The sequence below is a fragment of the Daphnia pulicaria genome, chromosome 2 (assembly GCF_021234035.1).
Source record: "Daphnia pulicaria isolate SC F1-1A chromosome 2, SC_F0-13Bv2, whole genome shotgun sequence".
NCBI lineage: Eukaryota > Metazoa > Arthropoda > Branchiopoda > Diplostraca > Daphniidae > Daphnia > Daphnia pulicaria.
Window position 1 is genome coordinate 12,122,901 of NC_060914.1, and position 26,217 is coordinate 12,149,117.

A 26,217-nucleotide genomic window follows, 5' to 3' on the forward strand; every position below is an offset into this window, starting at 1 on the left:
TTTAACATCATCGGACAATTAATTACGCACATGAAACCGCAATATGTGTAGTTGGTGGCGAGATGGAGGGCATTCAACTTTTGATGGCTGATGTTGTTCATAAATTCTTCCCACAAAGACAAAGTCCTTCAATCTCGATACCCAACCTCGACATTTTGCATTTCATCGTGGGATGATGTTGAACTGCTAAGCGAAACGTGGCCGTGCTCTTGTCATGTGCCAATGACCGGACAGAACAAGAAGCCAAAAATGAAGAACAAGTTTTCCTTTATTAGCGAGCCGATGAACTCTTAAATATGCGAAGGACAAACTGCTGAAACTATACAATGTATCACGTAACACGCAATGCGAATTCATCCTTACACACTTGCCATATCGAATGGACCTTACAAAAGTCGTCTCACATTTATTTTGCGCTGGACTATACATACGTAGAAAGCGATTTAATTGTCATCAACCATCTGTCGGTTTTCAAATTAAAAAATACCCGGAATTCTTTCATCAATTTATACGTCCGAATTGATAATTATTTAACTGCCCAATAGTTAATTTACAAGTCCAACACGCCAAATGGCATTTCCCTTGAAATGGATGCCATCAGCGATAGACCTAAAGTCAGCCATGAAATTATTTGACATTTCGTGTTTTTTCTCCTTATTTATACATGAACAGGTGGATTGATTTATCATCAAAAGGAGCCATCACGAGATGGCGGGCGAGAAAACGCAATCGGATTTGGTTTCCCACCAGTCGGTTAAAGTGGGGTAGATTTGGCGCGGTTGAGTCGGGTCGTGCAGGGCGGCGCACAGGTGGCACATGCCCAGGTTCTTGTCCCGTTGGCTGTCCCGCACCTGAAAGTGAGGCTTCCACCAAAAGTACTCGTTGTACAGCGTGTCGTTCTTGTCCAGGAGGATCAGATAATCGGCCAGGGCTTTCATTGATTTGAATTTGGCGCCGTTGATGAAGGAATGCGGCGGTGCCAGTTTTTCGTGGTCGTCGTGGAGGCCGTAAACGACGGGCAGGATCGGGCGGCGCATGTTCTCGAAAAATCTATTAGACGAAAAATGAGTAATAGGAAATTGGGTATTATACAAGAGATGCAAAATAATTAAATGTCCACATACTTTTCGGTGACGTAATGGCGGCAAAGGGAATTCTCCAGGGCGAAATAGAATTTGTAATTTTTGGCCACCATGTCCCGGCACTCGTTGCTCGAATTGTCCTCGCCCAACTTCTTGCGACATTTGAATTTCCCGCACTTGCCGTACACGTCGATTGTCATGTATTTCTGCAGCTCCTTGACCATTTCGTTTCGGCCGCTCACGACTGTATGGCAGTTGGAGACGAACCAGGCGGCCATTTTGGTCTTCCCTTTGGCGTAATTGACTCTTGTGGGTTTGGACAGGTAGAATTTCATCTGATTTGGAGTGGGATGAAGTGGGACGTTTCCCGTTGGGGTGATGTAGCCGTAAGGGTAGATCATGTCCGAGTCCCATCGGTACGTCATGGTCCAGTTGAAGAAATTGGCCACACGACTGACGTTATTTCCACGCCATGCCGACGATTCTAAAGTGAAGAAAACGTAGCGCTGGTGAGGCGAGCGACGCATTGGCAAATCCTTTGCCGTCCAGGTCCGTTGATGAAAGACGACGGCGTCGTATTTCCGGACGCCGTACCGGTTGTCTGACGTTTCGCACTGCCAAACGGGACAGCCCCATTGGCGCAAGGCGTCCCGACCGAGTCCGACCCGGTAACTCTTTTGGCTGTAAAACTGAGCATCGAATCAATTTTTAAAAAATGTTCAATCAAAACAAAAAATTGGCTGACGTACCTTATTCCAGAAGAGGATCCTTTTGAATGGCGGGTCATCCTTGGCCAGCAGCGGCAGTCGATCCTTTGAATAATTCTCAATCAGGTGGTAGAGTTCGGGCTGCTGCGGTGTCCAGTAGTCGATGAAGGATTGCTGATGTAGATGATGTTGAATGGGGAACATTGGCAAGTCGTTTTGTCGAATGGGTTGGATCTGATCCGATGAGTAGAGCGTCCATTCCATGCACATGACGGCCAACATGAAGACGCAAGCGATCGCCCGACGGTTCACGTTGAACATTTCTATAGACTAAATGATGGGGGAATAGATTTGAAAGGACGTGAAAGTGAAATGGAAGCAGTATACTGTGCGGCAGCTGTGCGACGGTCCTTTTGACGCAGAATGGCGACATGACAAAACGAATAGCAATGATGTTCCTTTTCTCAATGCATTCACTAACGATGCAATTATTATTATGCACCACGGTGTTGCTGTACAGGTAGAGGTTGAAGCAAGGTCGACATTTCTGATTCGCGCATTCGTCTCGCCCAGCAGCAGCAGCAGTCACACTCCGCCCACCAAATCAACCCTCACGTATGTACTTGATCATCCCGCTGCTGGCCAGCCAAAACCCTGATGACATCCGCATAATAGCACTGCTGTAAAGGCAAGTGCAGCTGAGGTCGTTGACTACACGGCGACAAAGATACCCCAAAATTCAAACGACCCACCCACTGACATAATCATCAATCTAATGAGCAACTGGGCGAATTCGATTTCGTGATTGGACGAGGGGGGGGGGCACTCGACCGATGGACTTGATTTGCACGGCCACGCAACACATGACCGAGGGCCAGCCACTAAAAAAAAAAAAGAAAAAAAGAAGGGCGAGATTGATTTTATCATTTTTGAAACTGGTTTCTCATCAATACGGTCGAATCATTATATAGACAATTTAATAATATTATACGATGGATGTAAAAGGAGAGGCAAATGCTATAAACGATGATTCATTCCTTATACTTTGATTGAGAAAATTCAAATCAAAGTTGTTATCAAATCTGTAATGCCCTATGGGCTAATTGAGCGAATATTATAACGATGGGCGAATTTCGATTTCGTGATTGGACGACGAGGCTTTGGGCTTTGTGCTCCAACGACGATCAACTGGATTTGCAGGTGCGGCCCGAGGGCCAGCAGCCAGCCAACCCACAAAAAAAAAGGAAATGCCGATTGCATAATAGACTCCAAGACTGGTTAATCAATCCGGTTATCAATAATTTATTTGGAAAATGATGTACGCGCGGGAACGGAATGTAGAAGGATTCAATGAGAGGCAAATTTGGCTAAACGATCACGCCCATCTTTTTCAAAAGTGGCGCGCAGGACTCGGTGATGTTGGCGATTTGTTTCGGCGACAATTTCGTTTTCCAGCCGAACGCCACGGCGTCCGATTTGCGAACGGTGGAAAACGGATCCTCTTGGGCCGTTTGGTTATTCGACTGCGTGTGGGTGTCGAGAAAGGCCGTCGTGAGGTTCGTGACGGGCAGTTGGAGGAAGCGGAAAAGTTTTTCCGTCTCCGATTGGACGTTGACGGCCAAATCTTCAAATTTGAGCAGCAGGTAATCCCGGCCGGCCGTGAAATGTTTTTCCAGCAAGTCGAGATCTTCTTCGATGCGGCTACAGAGTCGGGCCGGTTCCCGGCAATTCCGATTGGCCATGCACCACTTCAATTTGGCCCTGGAGGCCATGGTGCCGCGAGGATCGCGGACCAGGTAAATAATTTTCCAACGGTCCGTCACGGGATCGCTGGCAAGAGCCGACGACGAATTGGTGGTGAAGGCGATGAGATCTTTAACAGACAACTCGACGGCCTTGATCAAATTGACGGGAAATGAAGCGCAGAGCTGAGCCAGCATTTGCGGCTGGTGGCACAATGACGGCCGCTTGTAATATTGGCACTCGTCGTAGATCCGCCGGTTGAGTTTCACGTGATTGGTCCCGTTGATGAACCGGATGTAGTCGTCGGGAAAGTGGCAGCGGAACAGGAACGGGACGTGTTTGGCCATGGGCTCGAACGAATAGAAAACGCCGGGTGAACTGGCGATGAGTTCGCCCAGGAACGACGATCCCGATCGCCAAGTCGACACGATCAAAATCCGCCTGGTGCTGGATGATGTTGAATCCTTCGTTGTTGTGGTCGTTGCTGGCGTCGACGTGGGCACTGCCACCATCACCGCAACTCCTATCGATCAAAGCAAAATAAATGAAAAAATTGAAGACTATTGGTTACTATTTTCTACCTGTTGGCTGCTGCTGCTGCTGGTGTCCATTTGAATTGGCCATCCAGATGATGGCTTGTTGGAAGAGGAGAAAGATGAGGAAAACGAAGCCAACCAGGTACTTTCTGACGAGAGACGCCATCGACGCCATGATCGCTGACGATCTTCGATTTTGCCAATGATCTGGTGCTGCACAGCAAGTCTGGTGGTGGTGAACGGCAGCGCTACATTGGCCGACACCGAGCCGCTGCGGCTCTGCTGCAGCCACAAGTCCCAACTACCGCCAATCAACTATTCTAGCAAATCTTGGCCACGATCGTCGTTTCAAAGAGCAAGTCGCAACATTGGTTGCAATTCCCGAGCACCACCCACCCACCCAAAACTAAGCAGCGCAGAATAAAAAACGACGAGCAGATCCAAAGAAAAGATAAACGGACGATGAGCTCAATGACTGGCCATGCCCTTGGATCTGTGCACGACCGGTTCTGATTTGCATTGGCTGACAAAACAAATTGTTAAGGGCGTTGCTGCGCTTTTCTTGACGAGATCCATCGGCGGCGAGGAATGTGCAATGTCAAACGCGAATAACCAAAGCAACAATTTTGAGATCAACAACAACAACAAGAAAACCTTGAGGCACTTTGGAGCGTGACCGTCGTCATCCACCTGTTGGGCGTGAAAACCGGATCGCGGTCCCTCAACTTGGTCACACATTCATTTTCGACTTGCACTTTTCTCAAGGTTTTTCAAGTTCAACTATTTTTGAATTTGATCGCTTTTACCCATAGACAAAAAAAAATGTGAGGTACAAAAACCTTAAACCAAAAAACGTCAAGAGAGCCAGAGAATAAGCTCAGGAATTATCATAGGCTCGATTCATTATATAATTAACGCCACCAAATAGTCTAAAAATAAGAATAGAGATCAATGTTGTCCTATACCTTTCTTTCTGCCTGGGAAATACAGCCAGGCATCCACAGCAAGGAAAGCTCCAACCACAGAAAAGTTGAATATGTCAGACGGGATAGTCTGCAAAACGTCAATACAGCACCCACACTCGGATGGGTGTAACTAGTACACGAGGACATCTTAACATTGGGGAAGAAGAGATCTGTAATTCAGACCGACATTGGCAGTTCCTCACATCAAACGGGTTGCTGTTTATCTAAATATAAAGTGAAAAATGGGTTACGAAAAATAGTTCAGCAGGAACAACAAGTAAGGAAAAGTTGAAAAAGAGACAGTGGCTAAACCCTAATTTTTAATTTAAAGGCTTGGGGGGTAGCAGAAACTTCCCATGAACTAATATACTGCATATCTTCCAAATATCTAGTGGGTAATTAAAGTTAATGAAAATCAATTTACTCAATAAGATATTGTTGCTGGAACGCTGCTGGTTGTGACAGGTTAATACCAGCAGCAAAAGTGGCATATCTTGTGATTATACGATGGCTGGCTCCAAGCCTCAAAACTGCAAAAAAGAAAAGGCTACATGGTGATAATAACAAACTGCCATGCAATATGCATCGACAGCCTGGGACTTGCCTGACAAATGCTACAGTCAGGAACATTTCCCAAATTTGGAACAGGTTTCTCCTCTATCCTCTACCAAATATGGAACTCTTTTATTCAAGCTCCCATAAGCATTGGCATTAACTTCTCAATTTTATTTATTACCTGCTAAAGAGCATGGAGTGTGGTGCAGAGCGATTCCAATTGCATTCGCTGTGCTCATTTTCGTGCAGCAAGCAAGCAACGTTTCCCAAAATGCGACATGGCAAAGCAGACGACACTAATCTCCAAATTAGCCATGCAGCCATGCTTAAGATTAAGATATCGATAGGTAGGATTTAAAAAATTGATTTCTTTGCAAAACGATTAGAGCCGATTCTACTATCACTCGAAATACCCGCAGATAACTACTTGAAGGCAAATTTTGATCTAAATTAAACTAAGAAGAAAACGTATATTTGCATCGATAATTAATTACACAGGTGGTTATTTATTTTCAGATTTCAATGGGCTCATTTGTGGAATTTGAATTTGATTGATCACACGAGTTGATACAAGTTATTATAGTGATTATGGGTATTGTTGCATGATTGTTGCACCCGATAGGCAAGGGACTTTGTCGTAATACCATTGGGCCATATTTGGGTAAACTTTGACGGGGTTGGAAGGGCCCGTCGGTGCGTTGAGCTTCTCGCACAGGCGACACCAGCCGTTCAATCGTTTGCGCTGATCGATTTCCCAGTCCTTGTTCCAGTCCAGGTATTTGGCGTAGAGGCGAGGGTTGCGCTCCAGGAGAAGCAGGTACTCGGCCAGGGCTTGGGGCGACTCGAAATCGGCAGCCTGGATGTAGGAATTGGGCGGGGCGTAGGCCGAATAGTCGGCGCCGCCGTAGACGACGGGCACGACGCCCATCGCCAGGGCCCGGTAGAATTTCTCCGTCAGGTAGTCGGGGCAGATGGAATTCTCGGCCGCGATGTAAAACTTGTAGTCGTCCAGCAGTCGGTCGCACTGGCGACTTTGAGGCGGGACGCACTTGAGTGGGCCGCATCCGCCGTAAATGTCGACCGCAATGAATTTGGCCAATTGCCGGAAGTAATTTTCACGGAAACTGGGCGTTTTGCAGTTGGTGACGAACCAGGCCACCGATTTCGTCCGGTTGCTGCTGCTGCTCAACGACGGCCGTCGCCAAAACGACGACGGATCTGGCGGATAGTCTTCCGGCGACAGTGTGGCAGGCAATCGGTCGGCTGCTGCTGACGGATGCTGACGGCGCAGGAGAGCGCCGTAGCGGGAATCGTAAACGTCAGAGTCTCGCCGGTACGTCATGGTCCAGTTGAAGAATTCCACGTTGGTCGACGGATTCTGGAAGACGGGCAAACTTCGGTAGCTGGGATGGGCTTCGAATAAGAGAAAAATGTAGCGCTGGTGAGCCAATCGCCGATCCTGCCTGGGCAAATCTCTGACGTCGACATTTATGGGGTGAAACAGGATGGCGTCGCTTTGGTTGACCAAATTCCGGTCGCTGGTCGTCGCGCAATTGTTGACTGGGCATTCGGCGTTGATGAAGGCCTTGCGGCCGCTACCGAACCCGAAGTCTTTGACCTTGAAAAATGGCGTCCAAAACAAGATGAGCTTGACGTCATCACGTCCGTCAACAATGTCAATGTCTGTTTGCTGCTGCTGATGGTCACCGCCGTGATTTGCCGTCAGGTTCAGCAGCAGCAGACGATCGATGAGAGGCTGCTGGTGGTGGTAGTAACTGGATGACGGATAAACTAATAGGGTTGAATAAATGTACATGATCGACACGGCCAATAGCAACGACGAGGCCACTACAGCAGAGAAAGCCAATAAGCTGTAGCTGCGGCACAATTGCGTCGCTCTAGCGACATCCAGGCAGTCAAATAACTCACGAATCGACCAGCACTTTGGCGCCATTTTTCGCAACAGCGCTCAATCTCCTCCGACGTTGAAAGATCTACAGTCATCAGGGGCAGTCCTATCCGAGTCAATCCGAACTGAACCGAGTGAATGTGTCAAATGCTTCCACTAGTCGTTACACGCCAACGCAATATCATGTGAGTATAACGAACCGGTCAGCCAAGAACAACACAACCCAGTCTCATGGATGCTATAGCTGCTGGCTATAGAATAAACCGGATCGTAATGGTTGAAAAATGGGAAAAGACTCGGCTATACTCGCCAGTGCTGAATCTGCTGGCCCTGCTGCAGCGGCCGTTTCTCATCCAGCACTCGAGTCTTCTCATTTGGGTATTGTGCACGCCCCTTTTGTTTGATGAGGGGATCTGCATGATTAGAGACGCGGCCGGGTTCGATCGTCTCGCGCGTCCAAGTGTTTGCCATTTCCTGGGTATAGGCAGCACGGGCTGAGATGATCCAGGATTGCCGATGAATTTGATGATGGCCGAGCTCCAGCGCCGTGTGACACGAGCAAGGCGTCACGTCTCGTTTCCATTTCTTCTAGAAGACAACACCAAGCCAACTGCTGCCCATCACTGGAAGGCCCTACAAGATGAAACCGGTTAATCATATATTCACAAAATGGTAACCGAGTCACATTCCGCACAGTTTAGTCCACATGTGAACCTATGCAACAGGGCAATTGGAGTTGTTTGGCCATTTTCAGCTTGGTTATTCATTGACTATTAGGGGGTAGATTGAAAAACCCGTAGTTGTGTTTCCTCCAAACTTGTTAAATTCCTTTCCATATTTGTTTCGATCGGCAAGGCCATCAGCTCCCTATAGTGGAGGGGGCGATAGATTTGAAATGTTAATGGCCACTATGGCCAGCACTATACAGTTGCAAATTCATCTACACAAAAGTGAATGCAATAAATGGGTTGTTTTAGTTTGTCTTTTCGAAAAAAACGATATTCAATGAAATAACAATCGAGTTTTTGCCTTAAACAAGAATTAGATTATATATTGTGGTTTATGATTTAATTTTATCTGGTCATATTGATTTTCGAGTATTTGATTGAATTTGCCTTGAAAACAAACAAATATTCAATAAAAAAAACCAAAATTAAAATAAATGGAATAAAACCGGATGATACGAAGATAAACTAGAGATTGGCAAAACTAGAGGTTTTTGCAAGGCTTCCCTCTTGTACAAATATTCCCACCAAACCCAATAATTTGAACATGGAAATCGTCAGCCAAGTGGCGCCGTGAATGTGGCAAATGCTATGAATTCATTCCTATTCAAATCGAAATGAAAGCGGCAAAACCGGTCTGCAACCAAGAGACCTAGCAAATAAACCGGACTAGATTGAGAAATACCCAAGGGCGCTAACCTTGACTAAACAAATGGGAAATCAACCGAAAAATAAATCTCGACATCATCATTATTTACTGCTGTTGCTGATTGCTGTTCATGTTGAATAATAAAGAATAAGTGATCCATCACCGGTTGGGCGACGTATTACATATCTATAATCAACTCGTTTGTAACATTTTGGCTGGACACTAACATTATGTGTGAGTTATAATTATAAAACAGTGGCTTGCGTTTTGTTATTAGTTTGCAGGCAAATCTAAACGATGTTCATCATCATCACCCGTTTGATCGGTTTGGAGGGAACTGGCTGATATGCCTCATCCATCACTTTCTCCTGATTTAAATATTGACGCGTTACCTTTCATGAGAATGAACGAGATCTTTGGCTGCGTAGAGACGCTCGCGGGTCGAGATACAATTTTGGATGAATTTGCCGGTTCATTCCTGTTGGCAATCGGCAGAGTCGTCGTGATTTCATTGCGGAGACGAGGGTCGTCAACCGAGTGCCGAGACAAAACTGCATCCCTGGAATGTGAGAAGATATGATAAACCGGTTAACAATCACAAATGGTATAAAGAGTTGCTTGACAAGTTTCATCGGCTATTTGGAAACAAAGAAACAATCCTCTGCTGCTGTTGCCTTCTTGATAACTTGTTATTCGTTTATACTATAGATTGATTTGCCGATCCCAGTTGCCTACCAACAAAAATGGGCATCGAAAGAGACAATGCAAAGAGACGACAGTATTGAGCACTGCTGGTGCGTGGCAAATTCGATTTTTCGTGAAACGTATAGTAAAAAGAGAATCAATCTTGAATTTTCCCCTCAAGTAAGAGAGAATAAACCAGACAATTTTTCTTAACCATCTAGTTTATAACGAAACAGTAAACTAAATAAATAAATCCCAAGTCCTCAATGCATTACATAAAACCCCATCTGTATTATAGTTGTTCTAGAGTTGTTTCACCAAGTGACTCGTTGGCATGGGCGAACAATGTTGGACAAGAGAACTCACTGTGAGATGACTGAAAAGCTGCAACGTCCAAGTTCTAATAGTAAGTCAGCCTGGCTTCTGAAAAGAAAAAGAGCTCATGTCTCCACTGTCTAATAAGGTCACGCCTATTGCACTCCGGAGTCCGGAGCGCTCTAGTGTCAAAAGTGGCTATTGCACTCCGGAGTCCGGAGTCCTCTAGCGTCAAAAGTGGCTATTGCACTCCGGAGTCCGGAGTCCTCTAGCGTCAAAAGTGGCTATTGCACTCCGGAAAGGAAATATGAAGTCATTTATGGCGACGAATGGCAAATAACGACTGATTCTGTGTTTTGACTGGTTTTGAATTCATTAAAAATTCAATTAAGGGTAAGAAATAAATTTGCAATATATTTAAGATAGAAAAGCAAGCTTATCAGCTCGCCGCGAAGGGATAGTCGTAAGCCAGTTGAAAACTGTCTTAAATGACAAATTCAGGGCCTATTGTTTAGTTGAACATATTCACAATTCACACTTTTCTTCACAGACTTTTTTGTCTTTAAACGGGATTTTTCTGTCCCAGTTCAATATTTATCCTTTCAAGTTATTTTCGTTTAATTTTCTCAACTCATATTTTCCTATTTTTACACATAAAGTTCAATAATTGAATTTAAAAATAAACATCTTTTAGTCAAATAACTACAAAACATAAATGCAAATCTAGTTGTTGCGTCATGGTTGGGACATCAAAGATTGCGTCATCACGGCGATGCTATGGACATCTAGTCGCCACCGCAAGATGTCACCAGTCATTAAGTAAAAAAATTGTAGTCGCAACCGCCAGATGTCACTAGTCGTTAAAAAATTATTTTAGCAGTTTTTCATTAATTACAGGAGAACTAATTAAGTAAATGAAATAATTTTTGTTCTGGTCGCACCGCATATTTTTTCTCTAATTTTTAAGACCAAAAAGTCTTAAATCTGTCGTGAAACACCCGAGTTATGGAGCGTTACATACAGACAGACAGACAGACAGACAAAGTGACATGGCTTTTATTTTTCTGCGTATGCGATTATTAGCTTCGCCCTTCGGGCTCGCAATAACAATCAAATATATTTGAATTTCATTAATAAACACAAATAGCCATTAGCCAATATAAAAGATGGGACTTAGTTAGTATTGTTAACTTAGCTAGAGTCGGAGAGTCCACCATTGAATCAGTACCTTAGATTCAAATTGCAAATAAACAGGAATAAAGTAGAATTTATAAACATATCAATTCAGGGTGATGTTTCTTGATAAACATTTCAACTTCTTGCTCTATTCTTCTCGGCGTTTGAACCCAAAGCAACCCATCATCAAAGGACAAGGCGCTTCCATATTCCGCTCTTAAAGGATCTTTGATTGACGCCGCCATATGTGGCAATTCTTTCCTCTCTTAAATCAATTACTTTTTCATTGTCAGTTCATTCATGTGATGACAAAGCACCGAGTGAAACTGAACACGAAAATACCAAGTATTTTTTCGCACTCACAATTCAGTTAAAATGTCTTTTGATATTCTCACTATAATAAAGGAAACTGCATGTTAACTTAGTTATGTATTGTTTTGTTTCAAGATATGAAAGACGTGTCTAGCTGTTAGTTTATTGGAATAAGGGACACGGACATTGAATGGTTTATAGCGTGAAATCAGCTGAATCACACGTTACGTGTCAATCAGCAGAAATAGTGAGTTGCTGGTCAATGCGTTTCAAGGTCACAAACAACCCCTCGAACTCGAAGCCCCGTTCTGAGAACTCCGGCTCGACCTTCAGGCAAGTAAGGGGGTGTCAGAGGGTGACTCACTATGTCGTGTGTTTATAGCGTGTTTAACAACCTAAATTTATACTTTGAATAGAATGATCTCTGTGTAATATAGCTGAATCACACGTTACGTGTGAATCAATCAGCAGAAATAGTGAGTTGCTGGTCAATGCGTTTAGAGGTCACAAAGAACCCCTCGAAGCCCCGTTCTGAGAATTCCGGCTCGACCTTCAGGCAAGTAAGGGGGTGTCAGAGGGTGACTCACTATGTCGTGTGTTTATAGCGTGTTTAACAACCTGTCTAAATCCTTACTTTGAATATAATGATCTCTGTGTAATATAAACTGCAATGAATCCTTTTGGTGATATTGATATCGAGGCTTATGAAGAATTTTGTGTGAGTAGGAATTGTGGTAACACCTTAGCAAATAGAGCAAGAAGTTTAAATTGTTAACAAGAAATATCACCCTGAATTGATATGTTTTATAAATTCTCCTTTATTCCTGTTGCGAGACACTTAACTATATTTACAATTTGAATTTTAAGGTACTGATTCAATGTTGGACATAGTACTTTAGCTAAGTTAACAATAACTAAATATAAATTCCATCTTACTACTATCATTATCCGACTATTTGTATTTATTAGTGAAATTCAAATATATTTGATTGTTATTTATTTTGAATTCAAATAAAAACCATTCAAATTTCAAAACACAGAAACAGAATGCCATTCGCCGCCAAATGAAAGTACTACATGTTTCCTTTCCGGAGTGCAATAGCCACTCTTGACGCTAGAGGACTCCGGACTCCGGAGTGCAATAGCCACTTTTGACACTAGAGCGCTCCGGACTCCGGAGTGCAATAGATTTTACCGTCTAATAACTCTGCCAGCTTTTTATACACCAGGAAACGATTCAACTTGGGTTTTAAAAAATCATGACAAACTTACCTGCCGAAACAACAGTGAAATTTCAGTTGATGAAGTGCACATGATACCTTATTATTGCATAATATTTCCTTGCAGTATTGAGTAAATAAGTGTAGAACAATCAAATGAATGCTGGACATTTCACATTTGTCCTTGGCTAAATTTTTTAGTCTGCTGCAGCAGTCTGGTCTCCATTTTGTTTTTGCCAGATTGTGAAAATGAGTCGCAAAGTGACTTTATCAAGTTTCTTGTTCAAATTTGTTCCAAACATTTCATAAAAATGATTGTGTAAAAAAAAATAATAATAATAATAACAATAATAATAATAAAACTATTGGCTAATTCCTACTATATGATACAGTCATATACAGGCAACCGTCCGAGTCAAACCGAAACTGAAGTGCATAGCTTTAAGCTATGCTGAAGAGCAGCAGATGTGTGACCAATGCTTAATGAATAATTCAAATCGAAATGAAAGCGAGTGGCAATTTATTCGTGATTCGTGCGTCGTTATTCGTGACTCTCTATTTGACCATCAGGACGAACCGGTATATTAGCCAACAGTGTTGGCTAACGTTTGGAACACTGGCCAACACAAACCAGATTGAAACGAAGGGCATCATCACCTTCATTGGATCAAGTGCTTAGTTGCAACGATTAAACGAAAATTTCCATCACAATTTTAATCGGATGCATTAAGTTTTAATGATCTCAAAGCCTTATTTTGACTTTCAGTTTACATTTTCTCCTAAGAGACCACACTGACTATAATACAAGTCACTTGTTAGACTATACCAAGTTTTATTTCTCTCTATAAATATTGAATGAATTTTGAATGTAGACAACTTCGCGGGTATAATAATTCGAAATCAGACCAGTTTTGGTAAATTTGTTGCTCTCCATCAAACGAGTCAAGCCCGGTTCGCCTTCGGTGACGTGATTCCACTCCGCAGTCACCGTCTTAACGCATCCGCAATTAAAAAAAAAAAAAAAAAAAAACGTAAATGTAATTGACACCAGAACAAACTGCTGTATCAGGTGACCACCTAATATATACCTTCATGTTGACTTTGTGCCAAGGAATGGTTTTCAAGATTTTATATTCAGCTCCTTCAACGTCAAGTCCAAAATAGTCGACGTCGGTCCTACCAATTGCAAGTAGAATGGAGTAAAGCGGGAAACACTGCATTTTGTAAATGTTTTCAGTGTCTTTATGCTGGCTTTGCGGTTGTTTAACATCTTTCTCCTCGATAATGGCGCCCAACGTTTTGGCGGTACCATTGTAGACCACCTATACGTTCCCGCAACATTAGCGAATAATTGGCTGAACAAAATACGTCGACGGACTTACTTCCATGGGAAACGGTTTGGTACTGAGGCAAGCGGGCGAGGTGAACGCTTTGCGATTGCGAGATATCAGCTGAGTGAACACTTTCTTGTCGGCTTCAATCAGCAATCCGCTCCAATCAAGTGAGCGCTCCATGTACAAGGTGTTGGAAAGAAATTCACCGTCGAATCCACCGCATTCGATGAAAAAACCATTAGTCTAATCGACAATTCAACGAGAGAAACAAAATAAGCTATAGACCGCTATAGACAACAAATGTGTCTTGTGTAATATTTGTTTACTTGATTGTGCAGGAGTCGCAAAATCTCTTTAGATTGCCCGTCGGAGGGATCGATCGTTTCAGAATGATTCATGTTATAGGGCACGTTTTTCGGTGCAGGTTGGCGCAGGTAACTCTCGCGAATCAAACGGATCACACAGGGATGATCCTGCTGTAGCTGATTTGTGTTGGCATACTCTAGAATCGTATAACAGCTGAATATAGTTTCAAAAAATCAATTCCCCACTTTTGATTGATTACTTGCTGATTAGTTATAGCTACCTATGGTGCAATAAGACGGCGCTAAATATTTATCTGCTGGTTCTTTGGCCCAGTTTTCACCGAAAGTTTCTTCCATCAAGTTGTACGGTTGATATGTAAAAACAATAGAAAGGTTCTGCCATTTCGCCTAACATCAAAAATTCTTTTTCAAAGAGAGTTGTCATAAGAATGATAATAGTTCGTTCTTACTGCGGCGTTGCTGTAATAATAAAGCGCAAACATAAACACGGCGGAGAAGGCCAGAAAAAATGAAGGGACAGCGGGCATTCGATTAGGACACGCGAAACGCATCACGAAAGCTATAAGCTATTATGTTTGTCTTGTGCCGACCAATTTTAGAATCAACCGAAATCGGAATCTTTTAATAGAAACAATTTGTTAGTTCCAACGGGCTGCTAAAATTTCAACTGAAGTAATACAGAAATGTGTTGATGTTTTCCAGTAACCGGGAGGGAAGTAGTGAAACATGCACTTTGCGACGAATAAGGAATAACTAAACTCACAATACTTTTCAGAGCTTGTCTATATAATACCCTGGAAGAAAAGAACCGGTGGACTGCAACATGTCTGTGAACAACGCCCTCTGAAGGCCGCATGTATAAATGATACACGCCAAAAAGTTATACCATGCAAGATATAGACGTTATGACGTCTGCAGATATTCATTTTACAACCTTCGACAACCTCATTTAATCAAGTAAAACTAAATCAAAACCATTCAGTTGGTTTATTTCTACACAATATAGCAAACCAATGACGCGTACCCCAGCCATGGCAACCTCGCGGCGGCCATATTATGTTGACTTTCACTTTGGACGATGTGGAGTTCTTACGGTTTTTGGGAGGGTCCTTTAGATTTAAGTCTGTAGTTCTACTCTATTTTATATTGGTAAAAATCTGTTGCAACGGTTAAATATGGAATTGAACAGAAAATATTTTTATGTAATTAATTTATTTTAAAAATGATTTAAGCGCGTTGTTTACGTTTTTTTAGGGAAGATCGGGGAAAAGAGGTATAGTATAATATCTAATGGGACGAATGGGAGGGAGGAGGAAACGTGGGTCCCATTTCTTTTCGTACGCCCTCCTCCCCAACCACCGTTACAACAGGATATGCCAGTTTTGCTGGTTGTTGACGGGTTGTTGACTTGTCACCAGCAGCAACAGTCTCAGCATCTTCACCTAGGTAAATGATTTTCATTACTTTAATCAACCCGTGAACTACTAGATATTTCCAATGATGCAATCAGATGTTTCACACGTAAACCTTGTACCTTCTTCTGCTGACTAACAATTGGGGTTTACATAGCTACTGTCTCGTTATCAACTATTACTGTGTTTTGTTTCTTTACATAGTTTGCGTAACTCATTTTTTTTTCACTTCATTTTAGATAAAACAGTGGACTGCCCCTTCTTGTAATGCCCTCTTGTACACCCATGTGTGTGTGGGTCACGAGTCACGAGGACGCCCCTTTTGCAGATCATGGCCTGGTGGATTCAACTTACGGATGGAGAGCACCTGCTGTGGATGCCTGGCCGTATTTCCCAGGCAGAAAGGTAGGACAATATTGATCTCTATTCTTTCTTTTTTTACTGTTGCTGTCGATTATTATCAATCGTGACGAATAGTAGGCCTAGTGCAGTAATAGTATTACGAATTATTCCTGCGCCATTAAACGGTTGGCCGTTTTCTTCTTTGCCGTTTTTGTTGACTCAAAAAGGGTTCGTTAAATAACGCCTCGTTTGTACTGGAGATCAGGCTCGGTTTTGTATTTCACAACTTTGCTAGTGGGTAATATAAACAATCAACGGTATTGGGTTATTACTCATGGGCCATGAGTAAATTCCAAGTAAAGTGCAACTAGATTTATTTTGTTTTTTAGACGAGGAACTTCCTCGTTTAGACTTTTTCGCTCCAACTCGATACATTAAAACATTGAAGCCACTTTTTCTCCGTATTTATATCAACAGCTGAATTTATTAACAGAACAAGACAAGTCTCTTATTTGGGATCATAGGTGATCCCACCAGGTCGAGCAAGGGCATATCACAAGATGGCGGGCGAGAAAACGCACTTGGATTTGGTTTCCCACCAGTCGGTTAAATCGGCGTAGATTTTGCGCGGGCGAGTGGGGTCGTGCAGGGCGGCGCACAGGTGGCACAAGCCCAGGTTCTTGTCCCGTTGGCTGTCCCGCACCTGAAAGTGAGGCTTCCACCAAAAGTACTCGTTGTACAGCGTGTCGTTCTTGTCCAGGAGGATCAGATAATCGGCCAGGGCTTTCATTGATTTGAATTTGGCGCCGTTGATGAAGGAATGCGGCGGTGCCAGTTTTTCGTGATCGTCGTGGAGGCCGAAAACGACGGACAGGATCGGGCGGCGCATGTTCTCGAAAAATCTATTAAACGACAAATGAGTAATAGGAAATTGGGTATTATACAAGAGATGCAAAATAATTAAATGTCCACATACTTTTCGGTGACGTAATGGCGGCAGAGGGAATTCTCCAGGGCGAAATAGAATTTGTAATTGTCGGCCACCATGTCCCGGCACTCGTCGCTCGACTCGAACGATTTGTCACGTTTCTTTGGGCACGTCATGTTCCCGCAGTTGCCGTACACGTCGATTGTCATGTACTTTTGCAGCTTTTTGATCATTTCGTTTCGGCTGCTGACGACTGCTTGGCAGTTGGACACGAACCAGGCGGCCATTTTGGTCTTCCCTTTGGCGTAATTGACTCTTGTGGGTTTGGACAGGTAGAATTTCATCTGATTTGGAGTGGGATGAAGGGGGACGTTTCCCGTTGGCGCAATGTAGCCGTAAGGGTGGATCATGTCCGAGTCCCATCGGTACGTCATGGTCCAGTTGAAGAAATTGGCCATACGGGCGACTCTGTAGGCGGCCCAGGCCGGCGACTCGAGGCTAAAGAAAACGTAGCGCTGGTGAGGCGAGCGACGCTTCGGCAAATCTTTTTGATTCCACGTGCGAAGATGAAAGACGATGGCGTCGTAATTCTGGACGTCGGTCCGGTTGTCTGACGTTTCGCACCGCCAAACGGGACAGCCCCATTGGCGCAAGGCGTCCCGGCCGAGCCCCACCCCGTAATTCTTTTCTTTTTTGAACTTTTCATATCATAGTATAAATAATAATATCGATTGATAATCTGAATGAAAATAGTTATTATCGAATGAGGCTCACCGTATTCCAGAAGAGGATCCTTTTGAATGCTGGCGGTTCATCGTCTTGATTGGCCAACGGCAATGGCAGTTGATCCTTTGAATAATTGTCAATCAGGTGATAGAGTTGCTGGGGCTGTTGCTGTTGATTCGAGAGTGCTGGTTGCAACGTCGAGTGGTTTGGCAGTCTCGGTCTGACGTGATGGCCGTCAAACAATGTCCACTCGATGAAAAGGAAAACCAAGGCGATGAACGAAGCGATTGCACGACGATTGACGTTGAACATTTCCATTTTGGTTGTGACACTTTTTAATCACTTCCATGTCCCAGACTGAGGCCAGACTTCAGTAGTGAGGTCTCAATTGCATCATCACGACAATCACGATTATTATTTAGGCGGTGAATAATGAAACTCAACTTTTTAATTTGACCTATAGACTGCAGATGATGATGACGGCCATCAAACACGATTGATTTCACGATGGCGACTGCTGATGGGTTCAAGTGCGTCTAGAGGAAGAAGGTGGGCGGACTGCTGATGCGCGTGATCAGCTGCGCTACATTCATTGGCAACGCTGGAATGCGTTTGAGCTTTTCTCTTGTGGACTCGCCCTTTGTGCGATGGCGAATCTCCGCCCATCCGCTGAATCGATTCGAGTAACCAAAATAATAAAAACAAATGCGGAAAAAAAGACCTTGGCCGTGGCCCAGTCATCCATCCATCCATCCAGCCAGCCAGCCAGCCAGCCAGCCAGCCAGCCAGCCAGCCAGCCAAACCACACGCCAACCGTCTCCGACATGCAGAACGAACCTGTTGGCTGATGCGGCCGGTCGATGACTCGGGACACCAGCCAATTCAAAAAAAGATGTCCAACAAACAAGACACCGGATATTTTGCCCAAAGTTGGAAATTTGCGTAGTATATACGGCAGGATCGTCATCTGTCCATGCCCTCTGGGGCGATTGAGCGAAACTGTCGGCGCGAATATGGGCGAATTCGATTTCGTGATTGGACGAGGTGGCGGCCGGGGCGTGTTCTAATAACTTGTTGGCCAACGCTTCGTGAGGTGAACGTGCTGAGGTCATTTGATTTGCTTGCAAGGCCACACACAACAACAACAACCAGCATCAGCTGTCATTCCAAAAGGAAATGCTCTGTCGACTTGGTATTTGAATATCTGAGACCGGTTTCAATCATCGAAAAATCAAGTCCCGTCAGCATCGCATCGTGACTCAATGTCACGATTTACACGACAGCAGCAGGAGGTACGTTAGTGTATGTGAACGGGTATCTAGAAAACCGGTTGGGTCAGTGTTTAGCCTTCGCGGGGCCAGCCGGCTCCTGCTGTATAACCAGCAGCACAGCAGCAGCCAGATGAAGCTAAAAAGCCAATTTCTATAGTCAAATGAAGACTTTAAATGAATTTTCTACGCCAGGTATGGCGTGCATACCAGCTGATTATTGAAAACCAAATCCCATATACCAAACGGCCATTCATTTTCCGTTGGCGACGCCACCCTGATTTGATTCAGTCAATCACAATCTATAACATTTGCAGGCACTGAATCAAAAAAGAAAAGAAAAAAACAAACAGAATAGACTGTTATGTCTGGATCGATTATCTAAGAAGATGAAGAAGGACTTGCGTGATAGTCGGTTGCCGAGCTGCTGATGGTGCCAGGTCTCCTTATTCGGTCGTGCCTATTGAATATTTCACTTTTTCATTTGAGCCTTGCGTGGAAATCATGTCGAGTTCTGCTTGGAACCGCGGTCACACATAAAAGAAGCGCGATTGCGTCATCTTCTCTAATAGTGTCGAGAACTGATTCTGGTCGCCACCAGTCTATTGATTGGACGGTCTATTAGTAGACGCCCAAGGGAAAAAAAAAAAAAAAAAAACAAACAAAAAAGCAGCGACAAATTCTATCGACTGTTGTTGTTTGTGGTGGCTCACGACTATAACGAACTATGATGGCCAGCAGCCACAGCAGCAACAAGTGTCGTCCTGCTACCAGCTGATGTGTCTCACGCCAACAGCAGCCGGTGACTGGCGCATATCTGCCGGCCAGACTATAGACCAGCGAGCCCAGCTCCACCTTTGGGGCGGGTCCTTGATTCAATTTGAAAAAAAAACAAAAAAAATGTCCTTGCACTCGAAAAAATAGAGCCTCTGAACTTGACAATTGATTGCTGATGGCGTTTGTTGTTATCAAAAATCATTTGCTGGTTGATATTCTGTTTCATTCGTGCTGGGTGTCCAACTAAAGTCCAAAAGTTGAATTTGCCGTTGAGCAAAATGAAATGAATGAGTGATTGACTTGTCAGCAACCAAAGAGTCTGTAGTATAACGACTGGTTTCCATCTTTTGCTATCGGTAGTGCTGTGTGGCAGTCATAAGTTTGAATTTGGTCAATTTTAGCCTCTGAGACGCAGTGAGAGCGATGAACCCGGCCAGCAGCCACAGTCCTCATCAAAAACAGGTTCTATAATGTCTAAAAAATCAGCGCTGGTTGTTGTTGTTGTTGTTGTTGTTGCCCGCCCTTTTGGGTCCGTCTCTTTTCTTCTTTTCCAATAATGCGGACGCCCTGCGCCAATCTCGACGGAATTGTGAAACCGACCGATTGCCAGCATCGATGCTGGCCGATTGTTGCTGTCGTGAGTGACGAGTAGCAGGATGATGTTCCTATTGACGATCCTTTCCCATGGGATGCAGCTGCTCGGTCGTGGACTGAGGCCGCAGCGATGGATCCTGGGCACTTTGCTGATGACAAGGACTCGCTTGTTACTTTTGTTCACAGTAGCCGCGGCATTCTTTCTCTTTCCCCTTATTTTCTCTCATGTGATGATGTTTCAGCAGCAGCATCGAGCCGATTATCACCTCATGCTGGTCCGTCAATCGTCGCACCTGCTGGCAGCACCCACCAACCAGCAGCAACAGCCAACATCAGCCGGGGCCTCCTTTCAAGCATCAGCACAGTTTGTAAGTTATTTAAATCTATCTATCATATAGTAGAATATAGCATCTATATTCTGCGCGACCATGTTCTTCACAGCGCAATGATGATGCCGGTGATGGAGCAGCGCCGGTGCTGCTGATGCCGTCGGGTGTTCGAGTCCAGAAGCAGGCTCCTGCTCCTGCTCCTGCTCCTGCTCCTGCTCCTGCTCCTGCTCCTGCTCCTGCTCCTGCTCCTGCTCCTGCTCCTGCTCCTGCTCCTGCTCCTGCTCCTGCTTCTGCTCCTGGCAAAAATCAGCAGTTTCACAAGGATGACCAACCAGCAGCACCAGCAACTCTCCAGCCGCCGTCGTTTAAATCGTCGTGCAGTTTGGCAGCTGATTTGAGGGGTCCCCACCAAAAAGTCATCGGCTATTCCATTTACGGAGATTTCTCACAGACGGCCACGGCCGACCGCTATTTAACGCCGCTGGCCGAGACACTCAAAGACATCGCCTTGGCCTATCCAGGTATACCTACTATCTAGCCTAATCCCAGCATCGCCCATCATGGCTGTTGATGTACAATTGAATAATGCACGATGCTGGCCGTATGATATAATCTAGGCTGGATCGTCAGGATCCACCACAACTTGCCAAGGGAGGAGAATGAAACTTCGTCGTGGAAGATGTTGGAGAAGGCCGTCAGCTCGGCCGGCAACCACGTCGACTTGTGCAACGTGACGGAAATCGTGACCAGCCGCAAAATGGCAAAGGCCAAGTTCATCTTCCCCATGACTTGGCGTTGGGTATAAATGAATTAAGATCCTTTTTTTTCTTCCGTTGAATGCAAGGATCAAATCTAAATGTTGCCACAGTTGCCGGTGCTGGACGGGCTGGTGGACACGTTCATGTCAAGAGACGCCGACAGCGTGATTTTACCTCGTGAGCGGGACGCCGTGGTCCAGTGGCTGGCCAGCAACCAATCCTTCCACATGATGAGGGACCATCCGGCTCACTGCATTTTTATGCTCGGAGGTCTGTATTTTGGTAACGTGAGCCAACGAGCTTGATTGATTCATTTATTTGATTCGATTGATATTTCGACGATTGGCGGGCAGGTTTGTGGGGTGTCAAATTGGCCGGCGACAGCAACCGACGCCGGCAAGTCACCAAAGCCTTTGAGCGGCTTTTCAGCCAAGAGAAACACGTCAATCAGTACAACTTTGACCAGAGACTCTTGACGAAACGCATTTGGCCCATCGCCAAATCTAGCCACGTAATGAATTCTCTATTATAGTGTGTTTCTATATTGGCTCTGCTGGTCTACATATAACAAGTGCAAATTGATTTAAACTATCAGATGGCGCACGACAGCTACTGCTGCCAGAAATTCAAAGGCTCCCGGCCGTTCCCGACGCAGAGGAGTCGCCAATTGACTTTTGTCGGCGGAATCCAACAGAAGAATCAAACTATCCAAAGTCCTTGCCCTAAGGCGTGCCGGCCCGTCGACGTCCGTCCACAATGGAACTATTGCTGATTTCCACATCCGCGTCTCGTCATGTATTTCATCTCGCAACATATCAAGTTATATACTAAAATAGAGGTTAGATTTACTAAAACTCAGACAACTTGTCCAAGATGTATCTAAAGTCTGAAACTGTTGGCTGCTAAAGAAATTTAAAAAAAATAAATCAAAAATCAAAAAGAAAAAGTTGGAATGTGGAAATGGAAATGTAAACGGAACGATAGAAAGAACCGGCTCGTTTTTTAACCAACAACAATCCTTGGCCAAACGTCGTCGAGTTCATCGTTCGGCCTTCCACTGCTGCACCCAAAACTGGTTATGATCAACTCTATTTGGTTCTCTCATAATGTTAAAATAACGCCATCCAACTTTGAAACCGGCTGATCTGTCAAGCCTTATACAAGAATCCTGAATGCAATCAATAACGTTGGAATAGTGGGAATACCCCCGCGTGTGTTCTGTTGCATCGCAGTAATAGTTTGATTTGGTTTCAATCAGAATTGATTTGATGGCATATTACGTTTAATCATGGTGGACGAGGTGGAATTGTCTCCTTATATGAGTAGTAACTAACATGTAGTTTGGCTTGTTGGTGATATTGGCTGGAATCGGGTCAATCGAGGACACTGCACTCGGTATCACGTCTTTACTATGTACACGACATGAGCTGATGTCGAGACGAAATGCCGCCGCACGAGCGTTGGCTTGTCTCATATTGCCATTGTTCCTCCCATCATCACGGGTTCGGATGACCGCAGCAGCAGCAACAGCTCCATAGAATATTCGATTCATTTCATCAAGTCAATCGGACAATCAGTTACTGTTGTGCTGCCGTGTATTTATTGAGCGCTGGCTGTCTGTTGCCAATCATTAAATTAAACCATGTTGCGTCATCAGTGGGTCTTGAAGAGACTGGCCGTTTCCGTCTTGGCTGTGACGCTCGTTTTACTGTTATTGTACAGCGGCAGCAGCAGCAGCCGGACGCCGCCGCAGCTGCCGCCAGTGTCGGACTACTCGAACGGGGAATACGTTTCGTCCAGTGTTGAGGCTAATAATGTGACTCGGCCGTCGACAACGACAACAACCACGACTACCACTACGACGACCACGACGCCATCTTCAGTCATCAATCAGCGACGGCGACGCTTTGCCGTTTTCAGTTGCGCCACACCGGATGAGAAATATAACGGCGGCAGCAGCAATCAGCGAAAGGAACGCCAATACGACTACGCCTTTTACCTGCCGTTGACGGTGCTGGCCTGGCGGAGGATCGGATACGAGAGCCTCGTCCTCATCATCGGCCATCGGCGCGAGTGGCTTTACAATCCCGTCCTGGCCCACGTCCTCGACACGTTGGAGACACTCAAGGCTGCCACCGTTTTGTTCCTGCCGGCCAAAGTGGACAACCGCGTCATGCTGAGTCAGACGGCCAGGATTTTCACGGCCAACCTGGACGGATATCCAGGCGGGCCGTCCGATTTCATTCTGACTTCCGATTCCGATTTGTGGCCGTTGCGCAAACGATATTTCTACCAGCAGCAGCCGGAAGGTGCGGAAGAGCGCCCGCTCATGTTGTTTCACAGTGACTGTTGCCGGCCCTTTGTCTTCAAGGGTCACTCCTACAAGATGCAGCCCATGAGTCACGTGGGGGCCAGCGCGGCTACTTGGCAAGAAATGGTCAACTTCCAGCAACAACCGTTCCAGCAGCAATCCGGCGGTAGAACTACTAATTCTTCTTCTTATTCTTCCGTCGAGATGCCGGCCAAAGATTCGGTCAGCATTCTCGACCGATTGGCCAACATTTTTGGCCAGCAGGTGCGCCATCGTGTTCAATACGCGTCCAGCGACTGGTTCGTCGACCAGAAATTCATCACGCTCAGTATCCACCAATGGCTAAATCGTCGCCAGCGGCAGACCAACTCATCAGCAGCATCCATGGCTAATAATCAAATGGTTTACAAAGTGTCGGACGTTGGGTTGCGGCGGCTCGATCGTTTCAACTGGAACGTCAACCTCAAACAATTAAAGGCCTCCTCCTCGTCATTGGACATGTTGGAAGGCTCATATTACGACGCCCATTTGCCGAGGGGCGGATTCCAGCCGGCCAAATGGAATTCCATCCGGCCTCTGCTGCGTCTCATGTACGGCGGCCGTGGCAAGGCTTCGTCGTCGACCTACCGCTTTTGCGACAGTTACGCAACTACTTTCCGCCGTCTGTTTATGAATAGTAGCACAAATCGATCGTGAGACGCACTACATCATTACTGGGTTAATTCGTTGTTAACTACAATTCAATCCAATGGCTGCTGTGACCCTAGTCGTTTCAACTTGCACTCACACCCAATAGATGACCTCACCAAACAGATGCTTGAATATTCATCTCGCTAATAATCCTCATTTCCATGTGTCAATAATCTGTAGACATAGTAACAATTGATGCGGGAATCTATATAATGATTGTTGACCCTCCAGCCAAATATCAACATCAATATACGTCTAATCGTGTGAATATCGATCCAATTTTATTTCTCGTGAGAATATCGTCACAAATGACAACAGCAATAACAGACGTACGTGATCTATATCGAATGGATGACGCGGGGGAATTAGAAATAGGGGAAAAATGGGCCAGCAACATCCCGGCCCGATTGGCCGTCGCCCTCGCCCTCCTCTTCCTGCTGCTGCTGATAAAACCTGGAATTGTACCAGGACAATTCCAGGGCCATGTACTCGCTTTGGTTGGTGCCGGCCAGCACGGTGAATTTGGACGTCAACTGAACGGGATTGGGCCTAGAACTGAAGCGGACGAATCCACCAGCAGCTGGATGAGCCTCATCTGCTGCTGGATTATTGCGACTGATGATGCTGGACTCCAAGTCCTGGATGATTCGGATGCGTTGGCGGAAGACGGGCAGCGAATCGTCGGCTTTGAAATGAATTTCGACGGCCAACTGCTTGACCTTGTCGGCCAGGAAACGGGACTGCAGCATCTGCGGGATGACTTCCCACTCGGCGTATTCAATGTCCATTTTAAAGACGTCGATGAGCGTCGTGTTGCCGTGGTGATCGGCCAGCATCTGGTAGATGGAGTCGGCCGTCTTCATCTTCCATTTTTTGATGGGATGCAGTCCGTCGTGGGCGGCCAGGCCGAGATTGTAAAAATGGATGAGCTCGGTCCGGTTGTGCTGGTCGTCGACGCCCAGCATGGATGGATCGAACGAATAAACGTGGCAGCCGAACTTGGCCATGGCCTCGTTGAACGTCCACTCGTTATTGTTGATGCCAAATGAGTAGACGAGGCAATTGTTGTAGACGGGCGCAATCAACTGATCGAAGCAGACGGCCTTGTAGCCGTCGGGCGTCGACATGTTGCCTTTGGTCCAAATGGCGAAACCAAAGTCGACGGCCAAACGGCAGGCCCGGCTGTTGGTCCAGTGCAAGTAGCGGAAGAGCTCTTGAGCCGATTCTTCTGTTTCTTCTTCTGCTCCTTCCGGCGCTTCCGGCACTTCCAGCGCTTCCGTCAATGATGCGATGGGCTGGGGATGATGCTGCTGCTGCTGCCGCCGTCGCAATAGAAGCGACAGCGGCGATTGGCGACTGCTACTGCTGGCCGTCATCCACAACCGCCGCTGCTGAATCCAGTCGTAGTCGAATTGGGTCCAGCTCAGCAGGACCAGAGAAACGGTGGCCGCCAAAATGGCCGCCATCAGCCAGCAGCACATTTTTCGCACGTTCATTTTTCGACTCGCCACACGGGCAGACTGCAGAATGGGCCAGCAGCAGTTGATGTACGTACTTGATTATTCGCGGCTTCATTATTATTCGTGCTGGTGCGTGTAGTAGGGGCCTATACGACGAAAACGAGTTTTTCGTTTGGACGTCCGCGTCCATAACTTGTGCTGCTGCTGATGATATGCAAAGGCTTCCATTGACTTTGGCTGGCTGTGGACTGAACGGACTGAACTGATGTTGAGGCGTTGTTGCCATTTTCCCGAAGGCTGCTTGAGTTCGTCGCGCTTGGACTCGGGGTAAACGGTCCGTCTCCGCCCCCAGCGTCAGAGTTAACCATCAACAGCAATTTGGGC

At 45.5% G+C, this 26,217-nt stretch overlaps 6 protein-coding genes across 12 annotated transcripts; 1 reads left to right on the top strand and 5 right to left on the bottom strand.

Moving 5' to 3' along the window:
• Positions 1-250: 250 nt before the first annotated feature.
• LOC124326205 (alpha-(1,3)-fucosyltransferase C-like) lies at positions 251-17,842 on the bottom strand. 3 transcript variants are annotated; one of them, XM_046784910.1, is made up of 4 exons: positions 17,765-17,842; positions 1,832-1,889; positions 1,125-1,763; positions 251-1,050 (listed from the first exon to the last, which is right to left on the bottom strand). In XM_046784910.1, exons 2-4 carry the CDS (start codon positions 1,867-1,869, stop codon positions 702-704), a joined length of 1,026 nt encoding a protein of 341 aa, XP_046640866.1. In that variant the 5' UTR covers positions 1,870-1,889; positions 17,765-17,842; the 3' UTR covers positions 251-701. The 3 variants fall into 3 exon arrangements, with proteins under 3 accessions (XP_046640866.1, XP_046640864.1, XP_046640865.1); XM_046784908.1 differs by lacking the exon at positions 17,765-17,842 and adding an exon at positions 2,177-2,973 and having other exon boundaries at positions 1,125-1,771; positions 1,832-2,112; XM_046784909.1 differs by lacking the exon at positions 17,765-17,842 and having other exon boundaries at positions 1,832-2,005.
• On the bottom strand, positions 3,076-5,878 carry LOC124326329 (carbohydrate sulfotransferase 1-like). The gene is made up of 4 exons (XM_046785087.1): positions 5,770-5,878; positions 5,458-5,563; positions 4,114-5,257; positions 3,076-4,055 (listed from the first exon to the last, which is right to left on the bottom strand). Exons 3-4 carry the CDS (start codon positions 4,241-4,243, stop codon positions 3,157-3,159), a joined length of 1,029 nt encoding a protein of 342 aa, XP_046641043.1. The 5' UTR covers positions 4,244-5,257; positions 5,458-5,563; positions 5,770-5,878; the 3' UTR covers positions 3,076-3,156.
• Positions 6,039-13,300, bottom strand: LOC124326196 (alpha-(1,3)-fucosyltransferase C-like). Of its 3 annotated transcripts, none has more exons than XM_046784900.1 (3): positions 12,678-13,300; positions 9,264-9,430; positions 6,039-8,130 (listed from the first exon to the last, which is right to left on the bottom strand). In XM_046784900.1, the coding sequence occupies exon 3, from the start codon at positions 7,540-7,542 to the stop codon at positions 6,175-6,177; it is 1,368 nt and encodes a 455-aa protein (XP_046640856.1). In that variant the 5' UTR covers positions 7,543-8,130; positions 9,264-9,430; positions 12,678-13,300; the 3' UTR covers positions 6,039-6,174. The 3 variants fall into 3 exon arrangements, with proteins under 3 accessions (XP_046640856.1, XP_046640854.1, XP_046640855.1); XM_046784898.1 differs by having other exon boundaries at positions 12,631-13,300; XM_046784899.1 differs by lacking the exon at positions 12,678-13,300 and adding an exon at positions 9,922-10,007.
• On the bottom strand, positions 13,394-15,030 carry LOC124326351 (protein Star-like). Its single transcript, XM_046785114.1, has 7 exons — positions 14,918-15,030; positions 14,688-14,856; positions 14,499-14,625; positions 14,239-14,414; positions 13,961-14,155; positions 13,667-13,900; positions 13,394-13,569 (listed from the first exon to the last, which is right to left on the bottom strand). Exons 2-7 carry the CDS (start codon positions 14,787-14,789, stop codon positions 13,411-13,413), a joined length of 993 nt encoding a protein of 330 aa, XP_046641070.1. The 5' UTR covers positions 14,790-14,856; positions 14,918-15,030; the 3' UTR covers positions 13,394-13,410.
• LOC124326228 (alpha-(1,3)-fucosyltransferase C-like) lies at positions 16,386-19,233 on the bottom strand. 3 transcript variants are annotated; one of them, XM_046784942.1, is made up of 5 exons: positions 19,125-19,233; positions 18,484-19,053; positions 17,695-18,315; positions 16,969-17,618; positions 16,386-16,894 (listed from the first exon to the last, which is right to left on the bottom strand). In XM_046784942.1, the coding sequence occupies exons 3-5, from the start codon at positions 17,962-17,964 to the stop codon at positions 16,546-16,548; spliced, it is 1,269 nt and encodes a 422-aa protein (XP_046640898.1). In that variant the 5' UTR covers positions 17,965-18,315; positions 18,484-19,053; positions 19,125-19,233; the 3' UTR covers positions 16,386-16,545. The 3 variants fall into 3 exon arrangements, with proteins under 3 accessions (XP_046640898.1, XP_046640897.1, XP_046640896.1); XM_046784941.1 differs by having other exon boundaries at positions 18,484-19,068; XM_046784940.1 differs by having other exon boundaries at positions 18,484-19,233.
• Positions 19,234-20,306: 1,073 nt separating this feature from the next.
• Positions 20,307-22,284, top strand: LOC124326211. The gene is made up of 7 exons (XM_046784922.1): positions 20,307-20,653; positions 20,727-20,820; positions 20,911-21,135; positions 21,232-21,413; positions 21,483-21,642; positions 21,726-21,883; positions 21,968-22,284. Exons 1-7 carry the CDS (start codon positions 20,348-20,350, stop codon positions 22,142-22,144), a joined length of 1,302 nt encoding a protein of 433 aa, XP_046640878.1. The 5' UTR covers positions 20,307-20,347; the 3' UTR covers positions 22,145-22,284.
• Positions 22,285-26,217: the final 3,933 nt, after the last annotated feature.

Coding starts and splice junctions, on each gene's coding strand:
- LOC124326205 (XM_046784908.1), bottom strand. CDS start 2,222: ATGTCGCCATTCTGCGTCAAAAGGACCGTCGCACAGCTGCCGCACA. Junction 2,113..2,176: donor CGTCGCACAGCTGCCGCACA/GTATACTGCTTC, acceptor TTTAGTCTATAG/AAATGTTCAACGTGAACCGT. Junction 1,772..1,831: donor GGATCCTCTTCTGGAATAAG/GTACGTCAGCCA, acceptor TTCGATGCTCAG/TTTTACAGCCAAAAGAGTTA.
- LOC124326329 (XM_046785087.1), bottom strand. CDS start 4,243: ATGGCGTCGATGGCGTCTCTCGTCAGAAAGTACCTGGTTGGCTTCGTT. Junction 4,056..4,113: donor GCAGCAGCAGCAGCCAACAG/GTAGAAAATAGT, acceptor TTTGATCGATAG/GAGTTGCGGTGATGGTGGCA.
- LOC124326196 (XM_046784900.1), bottom strand. CDS start 7,542: ATGGCGCCAAAGTGCTGGTCGATTCGTGAGTTATTTGACTGCCTGGAT.
- LOC124326351 (XM_046785114.1), bottom strand. CDS start 14,789: ATGCGTTTCGCGTGTCCTAATCGAATGCCCGCTGTCCCTTCATTTTTT. Junction 14,626..14,687: donor ATTATTACAGCAACGCCGCA/GTAAGAACGAAC, acceptor TTTTGATGTTAG/GCGAAATGGCAGAACCTTTC. Junction 13,901..13,960: donor CCAAACCGTTTCCCATGGAA/GTAAGTCCGTCG, acceptor GGGAACGTATAG/GTGGTCTACAATGGTACCGC.
- LOC124326228 (XM_046784942.1), bottom strand. CDS start 17,964: ATGGAAATGTTCAACGTCAATCGTCGTGCAATCGCTTCGTTCATCGCC. Junction 17,619..17,694: donor GGATCCTCTTCTGGAATACG/GTGAGCCTCATT, acceptor TGATATGAAAAG/TTCAAAAAAGAAAAGAATTA. Junction 16,895..16,968: donor CGCCATTACGTCACCGAAAA/GTATGTGGACAT, acceptor GTCGTTTAATAG/ATTTTTCGAGAACATGCGCC.
- LOC124326211 (XM_046784922.1), top strand. CDS start 20,348: ATGATGTTCCTATTGACGATCCTTTCCCATGGGATGCAGCTGCTCGGT. Junction 21,136..21,231: donor CATCGCCTTGGCCTATCCAG/GTATACCTACTA, acceptor GATATAATCTAG/GCTGGATCGTCAGGATCCAC. Junction 21,643..21,725: donor CTGCATTTTTATGCTCGGAG/GTCTGTATTTTG, acceptor ATTGGCGGGCAG/GTTTGTGGGGTGTCAAATTG.